At 41.6% G+C, this 16,283-nt stretch overlaps 2 protein-coding genes across 2 annotated transcripts in view; one reads left to right on the top strand and one right to left on the bottom strand.

Moving 5' to 3' along the window:
- Positions 1 to 90: 90 nt before the first annotated feature.
- On the bottom strand, positions 91 to 5,497 carry ints12 (integrator complex subunit 12). Its single transcript, XM_049571918.1, has 7 exons — positions 5,379 to 5,497; positions 3,704 to 3,861; positions 3,402 to 3,560; positions 2,783 to 2,964; positions 2,486 to 2,645; positions 2,222 to 2,362; positions 91 to 884 (listed from the first exon to the last, which is right to left on the bottom strand). Exons 2-7 carry the CDS (start codon positions 3,851 to 3,853, stop codon positions 321 to 323), a joined length of 1,356 nt encoding a protein of 451 aa, XP_049427875.1. The 5' UTR covers positions 3,854 to 3,861; positions 5,379 to 5,497; the 3' UTR covers positions 91 to 320.
- Positions 5,498 to 5,721: 224 nt separating this feature from the next.
- Positions 5,722 to 16,283, top strand: part of gstcd (glutathione S-transferase, C-terminal domain containing) — an 86,554-nt gene continuing 75,992 nt past the window's right edge. The window contains exons 1-4 of the mRNA XM_049571613.1: positions 5,722 to 5,840; positions 5,990 to 6,417; positions 8,013 to 8,465; positions 11,362 to 11,631. Of these exons, the coding sequence (XP_049427570.1) occupies positions 6,001 to 6,417; positions 8,013 to 8,465; positions 11,362 to 11,631 (1,140 nt within the window). The 5' untranslated portion in view covers positions 5,722 to 5,840; positions 5,990 to 6,000. The remainder of the gene's footprint in view (positions 5,841 to 5,989; positions 6,418 to 8,012; positions 8,466 to 11,361; positions 11,632 to 16,283) is intronic.

The raw sequence follows: 16,283 nt of genomic DNA, 5'->3' as shown, positions 1-16,283 counted from the left end.
ATAATGATTCACATTTAAGGAGACCACATGCTACACAGTCGTTGCTACTGTCAGTTTTTAAGAAGGGTTTTAATGACGTTTCTGAATAAAAAGCGACAGTCACTTTTTCAACGGTTAGACTTGTTAGGACAGAATGAGGCACACAGTCCAGCAGCATTTACACAAAGTAAGATTCAAGTATTTGACTGGATGGTGTTACTCATATACAGATGCTCTTTTTACACAAACAAACTGCTCTGGCACACTAATTCCACAAGCGTTTATTGTCTACTCTTTCACACCTCCTCCTCCTCCTCCTCTTTGTTTCTCTCTACCTCTACTCATTTCTTCAGTTTCTTCTGCGCCGCTTTCTTCTTCACCAGCTGTAACCGTTTCATGGCGTTTAGCTGGGACTCTTGGGATGTTGGTGCTTTGTCCCCTGGCGCAGCCTTCGCCCCGTTCCCATTGTTCCCGTTACCGCCTCCGTTACTGCCTCCGTTCCCTCCTCCACCTGCCTGGGAGCCGCTCGGGGAGCCGGCCCCTGTTGAAGCAGCACCTTTCCCTTGGCTTTCACCGCTCCCTGAGCGATTCAGCGGCTGCTTACCCAGAGTCAGGGGTGGAGGAGGTTTTAGAGGCGTCTGGCTGGAGCCGTTTCCGTTGCCACTTCCAGGTATCTTTGCACTCCCAAGTCCCGACTTGGCTCCTGCTAGCCCAGACAGTCCGACAGGTTTCTGGCCAGATGGAATTGTCAAGGTCTTGTGGCTCCCACTTGGGCCAGAGGAACCTAGTTTGGAGCTGGCAGAAAGAGATGGGTTTGTTTTGGCGCCGAATGCAGCCCAGCCTGTAAGACCGCTGCCTGAGGTGGAGGAGCTGCTGATGGTGGGGTTGGCTGATGTCGTGGATGCCTGGAATTATAAACAGTTACCTCAATTATCACAGTGTAACACAAATTCAGCAATGTCTTGTTATATAATAAGAACCTTTAAAAGGTTCAAAATTGAAACCCTGAGAAGATGCCAAAAATTCTGGAGTCAAAAACCAAGAAATTAATTTCAGTGTTCAATAGATCAGCTTACTTGATAAAGTCTATAGTTTTTGTCTGTGGATATTGTGTGTGTTCTGTGGTACTAATTAGAATGCCAAATGAAAAGAGCCCCCAGGGAATACACTATTTACTCCTGCATGAAGACGAAATATTGCAAGTATTACAATATGAACTTTTCATATGATATTAAAAATTATACCAGTAATATCGTGAACAAGATGATATGGCACACCCGTGGTGGGCTGAACAGAGATGAAAAGATGAAAATCATGTGGCTAATAACCTTCTTTTGTAATTAAAAGAAGTCATCTCAAGATAAAGTTAAATGTGGCAATACTCCCAAACAGCAGCAGAGGAACTAGTCTTTTCTGTAGTCCTGCAACATTATCGTTACCACTTGCAGTTGCCATTTTATATAGCACAGCTGCCTGTTCCACAAGTAGAGACTGACCTCTAGTGGCACATATTGTGCACTGCAATACATCGCCTCAATACAGCATCTCTGTATCAGTTTAATAGAAAAAGGAGCATATGTGTTTTTGACGGTATTGAAACTCCGGTATATCATAATAACTTAGACAGTATTCAGAGATTAACTAATGCATTGTCAATGCACTGTGGGATCTGTTGACAGAAAAAAAAAATAAAATAAAATTTAAAAACAACAACCTGATCTTTTAAACTTATCTTCAGATCACCGCTTACAAGAGTGAATACATATTTATCAAGACATGTCAATCAGCGGAGTTACCTGCAAGCTCGACAATGCCTCAACTTGCTTACTTGAGCAATACGCCCACTCCAACTTGAATTAACATAATCAAATCCCTGACTACAAGGCAACATGTCTGCTGTCAAAATAACCCCGGGGTGAACTCCAGTAAGTAAAAGTGCTCTAAAAAGTTTGAAACCCAATCCCTCTGGAGAAATGATACTGTACTGCAACACTATCTCAGCAGATGTCAGCGGTCTGATCCTTAAAAATTAATGTACACTTGCTGCTCATTTTCCTCTGCAGGGATTTATACAGACTGTGTTTTAAAGCAAACTGACAGCTATTGCTCTTCTCTCACTTGCTACCAGTAATAACTTAGGAATACTGAATCCTAGTTTCTGCTTGACTTCAGGTTGACACAGGAGCACCTATTATTGTGCATCAAAGAAGGCAGCATACAGCCATACCATAGCCACACATACCTTCACTTCTGTTCTTTTGAAGGCTTGGAAGGTGCTGGCTGTGTCAGGCTTGGTTTTAAGCTCTGTCTTTTTCACCAGTGTGTCTTTTACAACAGGTGCTGATGATGAGGATGGGGAAGGCTTCTGTGGGGGTTTCTGGGCCTAGTGGACAAACACACATAGTGCTTTAGACAGAAAGAATACAAATATGACTATGCACTGATTTGTCATACAATCAGTGACTACGTACATGGTGGATACTGGAATATAATTTATTTTCCTCACCATACGTTTCATTTGCCGGGTGCAGCGGGCACAGTACCACACAAGCCGTGGATCATTTACTTCTTTGTCTGTCACTTGGGGCTTGTGACAGTCCTGGTGGTACAGATTATGGCACTCCTGGCACTCAACCAGCTGGTTTCCCATGGTCACTGTCATTTGTCTTAGGCAATTAAAACACACAAGCAAAATCAACATGAATGGAAATGAATAATGAGACTGGAATGCATGCTAACATCCTGAAACTCATGTATTAGAGCAAAACTACATTTAGTTTATTTGCTAAAATTGAAGGTATACCTGCAAACCACACAAGCCAGGCCCATTTCCATGGCAAAGTCATCTGCATTGGTCTCATCATAGTCGTTTATATTTGGCAGAAGATCTTTGCTTGTTTGAACAGTTATCGGTGAAGAGCGATTCTCCTGCTTCTCTAAACGTGCCTTTTTCGGAGGGTCCACCTCACTCAAGTCCACCCTGACCTGTTTGTCAGTAAGACAGAAAGAGGAACGTTAGGACAATGCATGTTGACATCAGTGCCATACGTTACAACACTGTCAAACTGTAGCTAGCCTATTCATTAGTATACTGTCCCATGTGGCATAATGCAATTGTTTTTCTTGCACTTCTTGCCTGAGCGTGCAGCTTTGCAATACGGTGCTAAAGGTCTTAAGGAAATTTGATAATGAACAGATAAAAAACATTTTCCTATTAGCCACTTTGACCTTCACACTAAAATAACAGATGTAAACATGTAGTTACATTTGATCACGACTTAACAGTTGCAATATATGCTGTACTAATTCAAAGGAACATGTCATCACACGCAGCAAAACGAGACTGGAACATAGTTGACAAAAAAGCAAAGCAACGGTCAAGATAGCTTCAAGACACTCTGGCCTTATTTATGTATTCATACCTTTTCAACGGGTCTCTTCTCTGCCTCCTTCTTACTCTTTTCTGAGCCAGATTTGCTACTGCTACTGCTGCTGCTGGAGGAGGATGAACTTGAGGAGGACTTGGAGTCCTGTTTGCTCAAGCTTAATTTTGACACAGATCCCTTTGACACATCCATATCCTGAGGATACACAGTGATATCACAGATTACTTGGCATTCAGCTGTGTAAATTACATACCCATGAAAGTTAAAGAGAAATGAATAAAAATAAGGTACAACGTAAATAAAGGCTCAAGATGTGAAAAACATGATAAAATCCTTACTTTTTGTATGGAACGGTAGTCACTGCCTCTTGACAGGGACTCATCTAGTAATGCTTTGAGTTTCTCGGCTGAATCTTTACTCTTGGAGTGCAGGTAACTCAGCCCCTTCAGGAAGATGGGATCAAGCTCCAGACTGACAGGTCCAGCCATGGCTTAAACTGAGAATCACAGAATAATGTCAGCTTTTAAGGCTTCAGTTATAACCTTATCAAATGCCACTGCTAAGGTCATCCTAGGACAAGTCAGGATACGGAAATGACAGAATCTTGAAATATAAAAAGACAAAACAAAGGCTGTAGCTGCCACTTAAGACACTGTGGTGTAAGCTTGGACTGAGAGCTCTGGGATTAAATACCGACAGAGTACAGTAAAACACTTCATTGATTTGAAGAACAAAATGTCCCTCCAAGGGCTTAAATCTCTACAGATCTTTGCTAGAGTCAATACAACACTGCACCACAGTGTCAACATAAGGTTTCTTGCATCTACAGCAGGAGTGTCCAAACTTTTTTTTTTTTTTTAAATAGGGACCAGATTAGACGCATCAGTGGAGGCCAGCTGCTCCTCAGATCATATGAATCATTAAAAAAAATGCAACTGTTTTGTCTTTAAGTGAAAAAGTATTCAACTTTCAGCCACTCCTGAAGGCGATGGCCCTCACTCTTGACCTTATGCTGTCTTGCTGTAATTATGTCTGCTACCTAGATGGAAATATCTGGTGTTAGGTATTTGTACTCTGTCTGAAAATACATTAGTTCCCCCTGTATAGTTCTTTCTTGATGCATGTCTACAAACTGTATGATTGCCCTGCCATTGTAAGGTGAATGAACAAAAAGTGTAAAGCAATCTTGCTTGATTATCCAGTATTGTGTTAATTACAAAGTATATTTTGAAAGACAAGCCAAGGGCCTTTTGAAATTGGACTGAGGGCCAAAATCGGCCGGACTCTGGAGGTGACTGATCTACAGCCTCCTAGATAAAACTCAGCTACTTAATATACAGACTTGACAATCATTCTGCTATATTAAATCGGCCTTTTGACACTGTATTTTAAACTAAACAAAACACACGTGTACACACACACACAAAATCCCAAACATAACACATTAAAAATACTTGAAAGGATTGAAATATTTGTGGTTAATGCCTCTGTTTTTCTTAAGGGCAGCCTAGTCACACCCATACCTATCATATCATCCTTTTTTTTTAGTATTTCAGACATTTGGACAATGACCATAATCATTAATATTGAACACATATGAAGATGCACTAATACAAAATAAAGTCAGAGAACAATAGAGTAGAAATGGAGAGAAATGAGCCAAAGAACAGCCTCTGAAGAGCTGAAAAGAGACTGCACGTCGACCAGGACTGTTGTTCAATTGTTCACAGTATACTTAATTTACACCTAACGTTGCGTGCTGTGCTGCTTTGTCGGAAGTAACCTCTAACGCCTCTGGGTTGAATCTTAAATGTCCTCTCTGTCCTGAACAAAAGAAACACACATCTTAACATGGAGTTACCTTGGTTGCTCTGTAACGTTATTAGTCCGGAGCACACACTCAGAGCACTGAGACGTTACTAGCCCCACACAGAAGCTAAAGTTACCTCCCCCGTTAACTGTCAGTTATTAAACAAAATTCACAGGTTATATGTTTAAGTTGAATTACATTACCTCACACGCTGCTTCTGGTAAAAACCTGCCACTTTACCCGGTATTCTCGGTTTGTTGAGCAATTAACGGTTGGGCAACACTTCCTTCTCGAGCTGCCGGGGCGGACGGTTTCCCAGTGCAACCGTTTAATGTGTCCGGAATCTACACGCGCGGAACCCTGTGTGAGGAAATTAGTTTTATTTAATATCCTACACACATTAAAGCTCTAAGTTTAATAAATAATGAGATGTGTGGAATATATTTTAACTATTTAAAATTTATGTAGCGATTTAATATATATTCCCATTACTTCTGACTCGTAAGTTGACAGCGGGTGGCGCTGTGGAGCTAACCTAGCTTTAGCATCATAGCTTTAGCACAAGGAAAGAAGAAGCGGTAACTTACTGTGACAGGAAGCGTGTACCACAACAACGTGGGTTTATTGAAGTCGCCGGTGTTTATGTCCGCATTACTAAAGCTTTTGTAAGTATTTATTCATATCATTTTATGCGCTGAATCCCAAATGTTATTTCAGTTAACACTATCTTGCTGCCACATTAAAAACACACCTGAACACATCACCAAAGCTAACTACGTGTTACTCTTCATCTGTTTTTACCTTTACCCTACAGTGTTATTCACAATGAAGCACACGGAGGTGCAGCAACAGCATCCCTCCCTCTATCTTGAAGTTTGCTCCCAAAATGAGGAGCAGCGTCTCCCTCTGCACACCTCCATCGCCCTGTTCCTCCTCTCCTACTGCGAGTGCAAGTCTTTCAAAGTTTTCCTGGTCTTCACCAAACCTGGCAGCTCCCAGTCACTGAAGAGTCAGCTGCCAGAGGGTTTGGATGTGTCTGACATTCAGTTGGAGGATCTGCCTCAGTTGGTGAGGGGCTGCCGTCTCCCTGCTGTGTTGGATGAGACTGGGAGGCTGTGCAGAGCAGGGCTGGCAGTGGTCCTGAGACATATCATCAACAAGACCTTGGAGGCTGATCCCTCCAGGAATGATGTGCTGGCACTGCTGGGATTCAAGAAGACCTGTCTGAAGGCCTGTGCTGAGGTTAGTGGCAAGAACTCAGTCCACTGGAGCACAGCATCAGACACAGTGATGGCTTTTAACTACAACTCACCCGTAAGCAAGGTGTATGAAGAACAGAAAGAGTAGTTAAAGGGTTGAAACTCTAAGCACACTTTTAGGCTTGTGGCATTTATAAAAGTTGCAGGAGGTATAACCCAAGTGTCAGTCCAGATTGTACAACCAAAGATCTACAATTAATTTAAACATTTTTCTTTTCCACATCTCAATTTCATTGAAACACTGTGTCTGTGATGTGACAGAGTACTATACATACTTAGTGTACATAGTGACATAATGCTATTATGTCAGTGTCAGTCGACCAGATTTCACGAACACTAAATTTATGGGTTCCATCATTTCCCAGAGAGGAACTGATACACAACTGTAAATTAAACAGTGTTTCTAAAAAAGACTAATTTGTTTCTAATCATTGAGAAATTAAGACATTTATACACTTCAAAATAATTAATTTTCATTTATTACATAGTACATAGCAGTGATTCTCAAAGTTATTGGATTTTTAAATTATATAACCCCTTTTGAAAGATTTTTTTCAGCCAAGTGCTCCCTGACCAGTGCAAAACATTTCTGGCAAATGCCTATATAACGAGGTACAATAGTGCTGAGCCGTCAATATCTGATTTACTAAACGACAACCCTGTAACTGAAAAATGCTGCATTTCAAATTTTAGAAAGATGTGTTTGAGAAAAGGTGGCTTATAGAAGATGAAAGACTGTAACTATACTGTCACTGTATTTAATTAATGAAACTGTGTACAGTATGAGCTACTAGAACTTATTAGTTATTATCTTCTACTTCTCATCTCATACTTCTAATTTATTTCCTTTCATTCAATTCCCGTAGATGCTTACCCTTTTCGGGGTTGCGAGGGTGCTGGAGCCTATCCTATAATAACTAAACATCATTTTTATACTGTGAATGTATTGGTTGTTTATATCTTTTATTTATTTTACTTTATTTTCCCTTTAACTCTGATCAAAAATTGGCATTGTAATGATTTGTAAACTAAAAAGCAAATAAGCTTTATCTATGAAAATGGGCTTGAAAAAATAAAGTATAAAAATATCATCAAAAAATCAAAATTTGTTAACAGGCAGGCGTATAATTCAACATAGAGTATATGGAGGATGAACTTTCCAATAATTAATGAAAAATGAATGAATATTTTTGTGGGGGGGGTTGTCTGACTTTTCCCCAGAATTAGGTACCAATTTACATACTTCTTCACCAGAAAATTCCTACGGGTTTGTTAGGAAAATACAGACTCAGTAAAATAAAGCATCACTGTTGCGTCTTCAGCTGATTGTGGTTTAAAGTAATCAGAGGTGCTAGTTCCTTGGCTGATGAAATGTCAAGCTATCGATGGATAAACTCTTCTTTCGCAAACTTTTCACTTGGGTTGATGGAGTTTTACAGCGTGTCGATTGTGGTTTGGTCACAGTGTCAGCAGCATTATACTTAGACAGACATCAATATAACATCTCACAAAAATAAAGAGTGCTGTTAAGGTCAGTGCTGTCTTTGACCTTAAAAAATCCTTTTTTTTCACCCTCAGGTGAGCAGGTGGACCAGACTGTGTGAAATTGGCATCCCCTCTGCTGTTGAAGAACACCTCAAAAATCCCACAAATCAATATGAGCAGCTGCCTCTCTCCATCCTCACCCTGGAGCGAAGGCTAGCGGAGCCTGTCAGAGTCCACAATGATGACAAGATACGGAGAAAGAAGCTGCAAGAGCAGAGACAGAGTGAAAAGAATGAGTCCCCCGAGACCCAAGGGAAACCAGACTCTGAGTCCGGACAGTCACCTCAGGTCAGTGATGGACTGGAGCTCAGGGCGGCTCTGGCAAAGCTGTCTGTAGATTCAGTACCAACTTCAACCACCAGAGAGAACTCTGAGATCAGGAAAGTGAAGACGACGGACCTGCCTCCGCTGGAGCATGTGTTTGCTGAAGGACTGTACTTTACACTGACTGATGTGGTGCTGCTGCCGTGCATTCATCAATACTTGGTAAGGGCCTTGGAGTTTATGATTTATACTTGAGTGTTGTCAGTGATGAGCCCTTGTGGCTAGGGATCCGATTCTTATCACATCATGTGCTCATTTTTAATGCTGTAATCAATGGCTATATTTCCTGTACAAGCCGTATACTGTCAATGCTCTGACACACTGTGAACTTTACATAGTTTACTGTAAGCGAAATACCCATTATTGTGCCGTGACAAGTCAAGTGTAGCCATGCACGGCTTTGTCTCTCAACGTAAACAGTAGCACACATGACTTATGTCTAATGTCACCTCATACAGATGGTGCCATTCAGTCTACAAACCCCCCCTAACTTAAGTTTGCTGCCTTCATAGTACCATTTTCCACCAAAATTAGCTCATGAATCTGGGTATTTTTTAAATGCAGGAAAACTCATTTTAAATAGGTGACAGACTGCTTTCCTGTTGTTAGTAGACAAGTATGCAAGTATGTCCTTCTTTTGTATTTTTTTATTTTATTTTTTGACCAGTGTGTTACGTTTGATGACATCACAGATGGGCCAAAAAACAGATTAGTAAACAGTAGAAAGGAGCATGGAGGCCTGTGGAAATGTTACAGTGATTTCTTCTGTTTATATATCTCTAGCTTATTCAGTTTGTCTTTTACACTCGGTGTCAACTACATTTTGCATGTCTATTCATTCTGTTGAAATCCGGTATTTCTGCACAGTTACAGATAAAGATTAAGCTGCATCAATATTATTAGTTTTATACTTTTTGTAGAATTAGACTGGGCAGGTTCAGGTACGCGTACTAGAAAATATCACAGATTTGGGCGGGCAGGTCAGAAAGATGACGTCCTCAAATGTCTTGGTTTGTCCTCAGCCCAATGATATTAAGTTCACTGTTGTAGAGAAGTAAAAATGCCAGGAAATATTCACATTTAAGAAGCTGGAATAGAGTATTTTGATTTTTTTTTTCTTTAAAGCTGCAGTAGGTAGAAAGCCTGAAAACGGTTGATTTTTGAGTCTCATCTGAGTTAGGTTTCGTTCGTCTCCGCCCTGAGCCCCTCCTACCAGATGAGCACACGAGTATTTTATCCTACTTGGTTCTATTTCTCCCTCTCTGGGAGCCTTGGCTCTCCCTCACCGTGCAGCAGCCCTGCCCATCCCTCCCTCGCGGCCCGCACATACTCCTGAGCCTCACTCTCCCTCACCGCGCAGCTGAGCTGACCTTTGATGGGTTGATGCACATTGGCACGATACTGATTCTTTAGAGGATGAACACAGAGCCATGGTGAGGTGCAGAAAACTATTGTTTGTCTCAGACCACTTGATTTACATTATGCTTAGAGGATATTATAAAATTTTTACTCAATTATACCAAAACAATGTTGCCTACTGGAGCTTTAAAAAAATTATCCAAACTGATCTGATTGATTATCAGATTAATTAATTTAATAGTTAACAACTAAGTGATTATTTGTTGCAGCTCTAAAATTCACAGACACATTAGGTGCAATAGTCCACCTTCCACTTTCTCATTCCCTTTCTCTCTCTAAAACACGCTAACACTTTGGAGAGTGACGCCATGTGCACAGTCCTTGTCTTGGCCTGTGTCTCAGTCCTGACAATTGTGCCATTATAGTGCATAAAGATGGCAGGTTGAGGGTTGGGTTGCGTCTGGGTAGTTGATTAATGCATTTTTTTTTTTGCAGGGTTAGGCATTGTGGATCGGCTCTCACAACAGGATTTATTAATTAATTTATTTTAGGTCAGAAAACATGATGGCACATTCAAAGCTACAATCAAAAACCTTAATAGAAGCTTTGAATATAAAAAGAGAACATTCGCTACAGTCCTATTTTTTAATGTATTTATTTTGATGACTGGTCATATGCATGACTTATGGTTTTGACTCTGTGGTAAGGGTGAGCAGACAGTACACCCAGCTCCTTTCAGATCTACCCAGGCAGAAACTTGAGTAAAGAAGACTCGCTGCATCAGACTTGGCACAGGTTGTGCTCTCAAAGGTGGTCCAGAGCCACCTGGCAAAGAGTGATAACAGTGTATGGGAGGGTTTCTATTCAAATGCAGCAGGTTGAAATGCATTTCAATGACTTTCCCTTGGGAACGTTTTTCTCTCGGCAACAGATCAAGAATTGGTGGGTTGTTATGCTGACCTTAAAACTCTTAACTTAAAAAAAATCTGCAAGACTCGTGAACATTTTTTGAATATTCATTATATAGAATGATTGCATATTTTACAAGTTTAGTTGGCGGCAACGATTAAAGTAACTGTGGCGGAGACCAGAGGGTACCACAGCGATTTAGTTCAATGGTATATTGTTATTGATCAGGAATGCTGCACTGTCAGGCAGTGAAGTGGGTCTCAACCTCCATTTCACCCTTCAGCCGCCTCCAACTATTCCTCGACTGTGGGAATGAACTGAAGTTTTCACAATGAGGCTTTTAGTAGTCAGCTGTGCTCCAGTGGTTTCCAGTTTCACACTCAGCCTAGCGTGTCTCCTCTTAACGGCCGTCACTGTCCTCGACACATGTGGCCACGACTGATCCCTTCCACTCCACCCACTTGTCCGACTGCAGAGCGCCCCTTCTCCCTCAGTGCGTCTGTGTCCCCCTCTCTCTTTCTTCTGTCTTCCACACATAGTCACACACAGTGACACTGCGCCTCTGATCATGTCTGTGTTTGTGTCTCTACCCTGCCCACCTGCCAACGGTGTTTTGATGTTTTTCCTGCCGGCCCCCTCGCGTCTATCCGTCTGCCAGCATGATGAGTGAATTCTGGTGGAACCTGACATCTCGCTCCACTGGAGATGACATGTCAGATGAGTCACTTAATCAATATCTCCTTGTTTTGTCTCCTCTTTTTTCTTTCATTCCTTTTATTGTCTTTGATAGTGTTCACTCCAAGCCCACGCTGCGAGCACTCTACATCAGCTCCCCCACCTGCTGCGTTGGTACAGCCGCGTTCAGGAGGTACCTGGGGTCCTCCGGGCAGCTGAGGCCTGTGGGATGGCTTTCTCCATCCCCCAGGTTCCCACATACAGCCACCCAGAGCCATCAGCAGAGGACAACGCAGCCAGCCTATTGGAGCAAGAAGAAGGCCAGGAGATGACCACACAGCTTCCCTTTGTCGGCGGCCCCCGACCCACAATGACTAAACTTCAAGTAAATTATTACATTTCTTTACTTATTTCTCATTATGTTTTACCTACCTCTCTGTGGTGCGCAAACGATTTGCTTTCACATTTCTGTAAATGTGAGGCGCTGTCTCCCAGTGCCCCTTCGCAGTACAGATAGAGGGTTTGAAGACTCCAACTGGTTGTTAACTATTATCCCTGTAATTTCATGCACCCATTTTCTGCTGATTGTGCCTTCAAGAGTGTAGCTCTAAGTTAATGTTTTGGCTTCTGGCAGACTTTCTTAATTGTTGAATTTTCCTCTTTCTGCCAGTGCTTAAACGTTAAGTGCTTTCAGTCACTGAATTAACATATTAAGTGGGCTGTTTTAGGATGCTGTCCTGTGTGCATGGTTTTCCTCTCACATAAGTTTGTATGACTGTTTTTTATCAGTCAAGACAAACCAACACACAAAGTCACCTGTCTTAAAAGAAGAACGGAATCTGTTTATATGAACAGTACCGCCCTTGGTGCATTATAAAATGCCCCATTCAGTATTATCAGTGGATGCGGTTGCCACTTGCAGTAGTGCAGACAATGCACATTCAGCTTATCCTCATTTCAGACGCAATAAAAACAATGAATCCAGTCCAAAACAAAACAAAGTTTTATAGCCAGACTAAGTAGTTTATAGTAATGGCTTAAAATCTTAGTGTAAAGAGACAAGACAGCGTACAATAGCAGCATAATGTGTCCATGGACTTAAAATGCAGTTCCCTCAGGAAGCATTGGCAAGAAACACACACACAGTCACACAAATTTATAGCATTCTTAGCGCCATGGCACGCCAAATATTGCCCCTGCAACACTTTAGCTACTACCTTTTCCAGAAGGAGATAAGCAGGCCCAGCTGTTTAAAAGGAGACTTAAAAGGAGACTGTCTCCTCAGCCCTGACTAACCTCTCGCTGCTAAGCCTTTAGACTGTTCTCTTGGCCTTGTTGCTCTGCTCCCTCAGCAAAAAAAATATTTCTGTGATTTCCTGCTGGCTAAATGTCTATAACAATGTGATTTTAAGCGATGGCAAGAGAGGGAAGCTGTATCTGGAGAGTCTGGACGAGACTGAGTGAGCTGGGTGGTCAGGATGAGATGCGCTTTAAACATGCCATGCTGCCGGATGAAATTTAGTTCGGCCCAGATGTGAATAAATGACAGTTTTCATGGCAGGTTGAAATCAGACATTAAAACTGAGAGGAATGTACACACACACACACACACATATACACACATACACACAGACCTCCACAATGGCCACCATTCTTTCTTTGCCTAGAGGGATTACAAGGATGGCTGCGTGTCGCCACCATCATGTCTGCACTGCAGCTGTTGTGTTGTCTTGGCCAAGGTGCCTGTGTGTGTGTTTGTGTGTGCATTATGTTCTCATATGTGTGTATGTGTGCACACATATGTCCTCATATATGACTGTGTGCGTCCCAAGGCAAGTACATGGAGACAGAGAGGCCTGCCGTCTGACACAGTGACACGCGATCCTTCACTGCTGCTAACCAGAGGCACCAGGCTCATCCTGGCTTCTCTATCCACAATATAAATGGCTCATAAACTGCCCCTCTTTCTCACTTCAGTTAACACACACTGATGCATGCCAGTCGAACTGCCTGTGCAATGAGCTGTGGAGGCTCAACCTGTGATCCAAATGTAAACAAAAGGGTAGCTCCACTACTGAAATTCAGCACCAAACACTAAAGCCCATCTGCTGTCACTGACAAATTGATTGACAGGTCTTTAAATGCAGTCGCTAGCATTAGACAATTGAATCTACAAAAGCAGTAAAATATGGGGGTTGATCCAAAGAAGGAGGATTAGTGAGTTAACAGGATCACTTGAATCTGAATTTAGGGAAATCTTGGATTGTCTGTTGGCAGAATGGGGCTCACAGGAAAGCCAGTGTCCCAGAAAGTGGGATTACTGAAAGTCTGTGTCTGTCCCTGTGGAAACTTATGTGCAGAAACTAACCAGCTATGTGGCAGGTTACTCACTCCTTTTAGTCCTCAGTTGTGCAGAAAGGGTTTGGCCTTTGTTTGCCGTTTAAGACTCATCTCTACCAGCTTGAAGTGTCCGCCTTAATGCAACTTCAGAATATGACTGATGCACTGTGAAAATGTGGCCTAACCGACACACATGTCAATGCTTGATCTTTTGAACCGCAGTGTTGCTGCTTGTCTTGTCAGAATGTGACTGAGGTTGCCATTAGGGAAGGTATCTTCTTTATCTTTTTCATGTGCACAGTCAGCTTGTGTGCTTTAAATGTGCTAATATTTTTTAATGGCTTACCTTGGGGCCAGAATTTAATGCACGTATAGGTCCTGTTTGTGCATGTGTGTGTATTTCCGGCCTGTGTGTATATGACAACAGAGTGAAAATAGTTGAATTTCCCCTCAGGGATTAATAAAGTATATCTTCTTCTTCTTCTTCTTCATCCAGTAATTCAATGGAATTAGGCCTAGATGTTCAGTTACAGCATTAACAATCATTGTGGACCACTGTGGGTCGGTGGAATAGCTTAAAATTGAATCACTTGTTTAGATTAAAGTCCAACTTAATGGTCCACTTTCTGAAATACCTACCATGCCTTCACCCAGTGATGAAAAACTTTGAGTGCAGTGGTCCCCAACTGGTGGGTCGCAGTCCAAAAGTGGGCTGCTGGTCAATTCTGAATGGGCCGCAAGTGACTCATGAATGTTTCAGGTATGTAAAAAGCCCAGAGCTTTTATTTTGGAGTGCTGTTTCCTGCCGTAGATTGAGTGACTTACAGACAGCTACTTGACAGAGACAGCAAACTAGCTCGACAGCATGGCCACACGCAAGCATGATGCGACATATTAAACTGCGTGGACCTTGAACTGATCACTAAGGAGAAACCTGGACCCCATGGCTGGACCAGTTGGAAACTATTGTTATAGCCAAAACAGACAACTTCTCGGTCCCCCGGATTTTCAAGTAGTGTTATTGTTGGTGCAGCTGTCATGAAGACATCCGGATCACTGTCTGTTTTCCGTAGAGCCTGAACAAATACCACATTTTCCACAGCTACTTTGGTTGTTCCACCGTCTGTCATTTCCAGTATTGGGGGTAGTAGGTTCAAAGAACTTACACTAATACTCTTTAGTTACTGGGAATAGAATCAGAAATTCTTTAGTGATACCTGAGGGGGGAGGATAGCTACCAATAGCTACTGGGGAAAACCAAAGCGCTATCTTCTCCTTGTTTTGGTTGCGTAATTGTTGACACACTTCATTTGTGCCATAATTTGAGCCTTCATTTTCCTTGGAAGTCACATAGTGGCAGACAGAATTACATAGTGAAAGCGATGCTTAAAACATTAATTTTTATAGTGATAAGTTAAAATAAAAACTCTATGTTCACTTTAAACCTCCAGGTCCATTGTAATGCAATTCACTAGAGCAGTTCTCTGAAACAGAATATGCAACGGCATGAAACTTACAATGAATTTTAATTGCTGTTGACATGGTGTCAGAAAGGTGCTTATTTAACTCTGGGGTCATTTTGAGGCTGTAATTTGTTGTGTTCTTGTAGTGGAATGCATCATTATATGGTGTTTTTAATGTTTTTGCTCCTCAATTAGAGTAGATTAAGTCGTAAATAAATAAATAAATGTTGATGTAATGTAATGTTACACAACACCACACAGTTCAGCTCCAGTGTGCCAAAGTCAATCCACAAACAGCCGAAGTAGTAGTGGCAGCGTGAGTGAGATATTTTCAGTCAAACAGTATTTAGTGCAGGGCAGTTGTGTTGTGTTGCATTGCATCATTCAAGTGTTAATATTTTTGTGGTCTTTTAGCGCACATCTTAAAGTTATTTTTTAACTATATACCCGGCTTACCCGGGTAATATGCTATGATAGGAGGTATTCTGACAGTAATTGTGCAACACCATTGCAACCTATTAGTACAAGCCTCTGTTATATAGATCAGAAGTGGGACCAAGTCACTGTTTTGCAAGTTATAAGTAAGTCTAAATTTTGGTACTCAAGTCCCAAGTCAAGACAAGTAAGTCCCAAGTCCTAAACTTTGAGTTTGGAGTCCTGAACAAGTCACAACGTGCGCCTCACCAAATGTAATGCCACTTTAACATAAGAGTAATTATATATTAAATTTACAAAAATCATGAATGCTTTACCCCGCCTCTCGCCCAATGTCAGCTGGGATAGGCTCCAGCCCCCCGCAACCCTCAAGAGGATAAGCGGTTACGAAAATGGATGGATGGATGGATGGATGATTTAGGAGATGAATGACTTCATGGCACACTTTTTAAATAACATCTAACCCCAATGCCAAAAAAAGTCGGGACACTGTGTAAAACGTAAATAAAAACAGATTGCAGTAATCTACAAATCCTTTTTGACCTATATTCAATTGAATACAGTCCAAAGACAAGATATTTAATGTTAAAACTAGTAAACTTTAGACACTTCTTCTAAATTTGACCCCTGTAACACATTACAGAAAAGTTGGGATGAAGGCAGCAGTTGACTGGGGAAGTTGAGGAATGCTCAAAAAACAGATATTTGGAACATTTCACAAGTAAACAGTTTAATTGGTATCAGGTATAAGAGGGCATCTTTGAATTGCTCAGCTGTTCACAAGTAAGGGCAAATAGTC

Source organism: Epinephelus fuscoguttatus, linkage group LG3 (genome assembly GCF_011397635.1).
Source record: "Epinephelus fuscoguttatus linkage group LG3, E.fuscoguttatus.final_Chr_v1".
Taxonomy (NCBI): Eukaryota; Metazoa; Chordata; class Actinopteri; order Perciformes; family Serranidae; genus Epinephelus; species Epinephelus fuscoguttatus.
This window is presented reverse-complemented; position numbering and strand designations above follow the sequence as displayed.

Bases quoted from the DNA above. Each gene is read 5' to 3' on its own strand.
- ints12 (XM_049571918.1), bottom strand. From the start codon at position 3,853: ATGGCTGGACCTGTCAGTCTGGAGCTTGATCCCATCTTCCTGAAGGGG. The intron at 3,561-3,703 runs GTAAGGATTTTA...GTGTATCCTCAG, and splicing joins ACTACCGTTCCATACAAAAA to GATATGGATGTGTCAAAGGG. The intron at 885-2,221 runs GTATGTGTGGCT...TTATAATTCCAG, and splicing joins TCAAAAGAACAGAAGTGAAG to GCATCCACGACATCAGCCAA.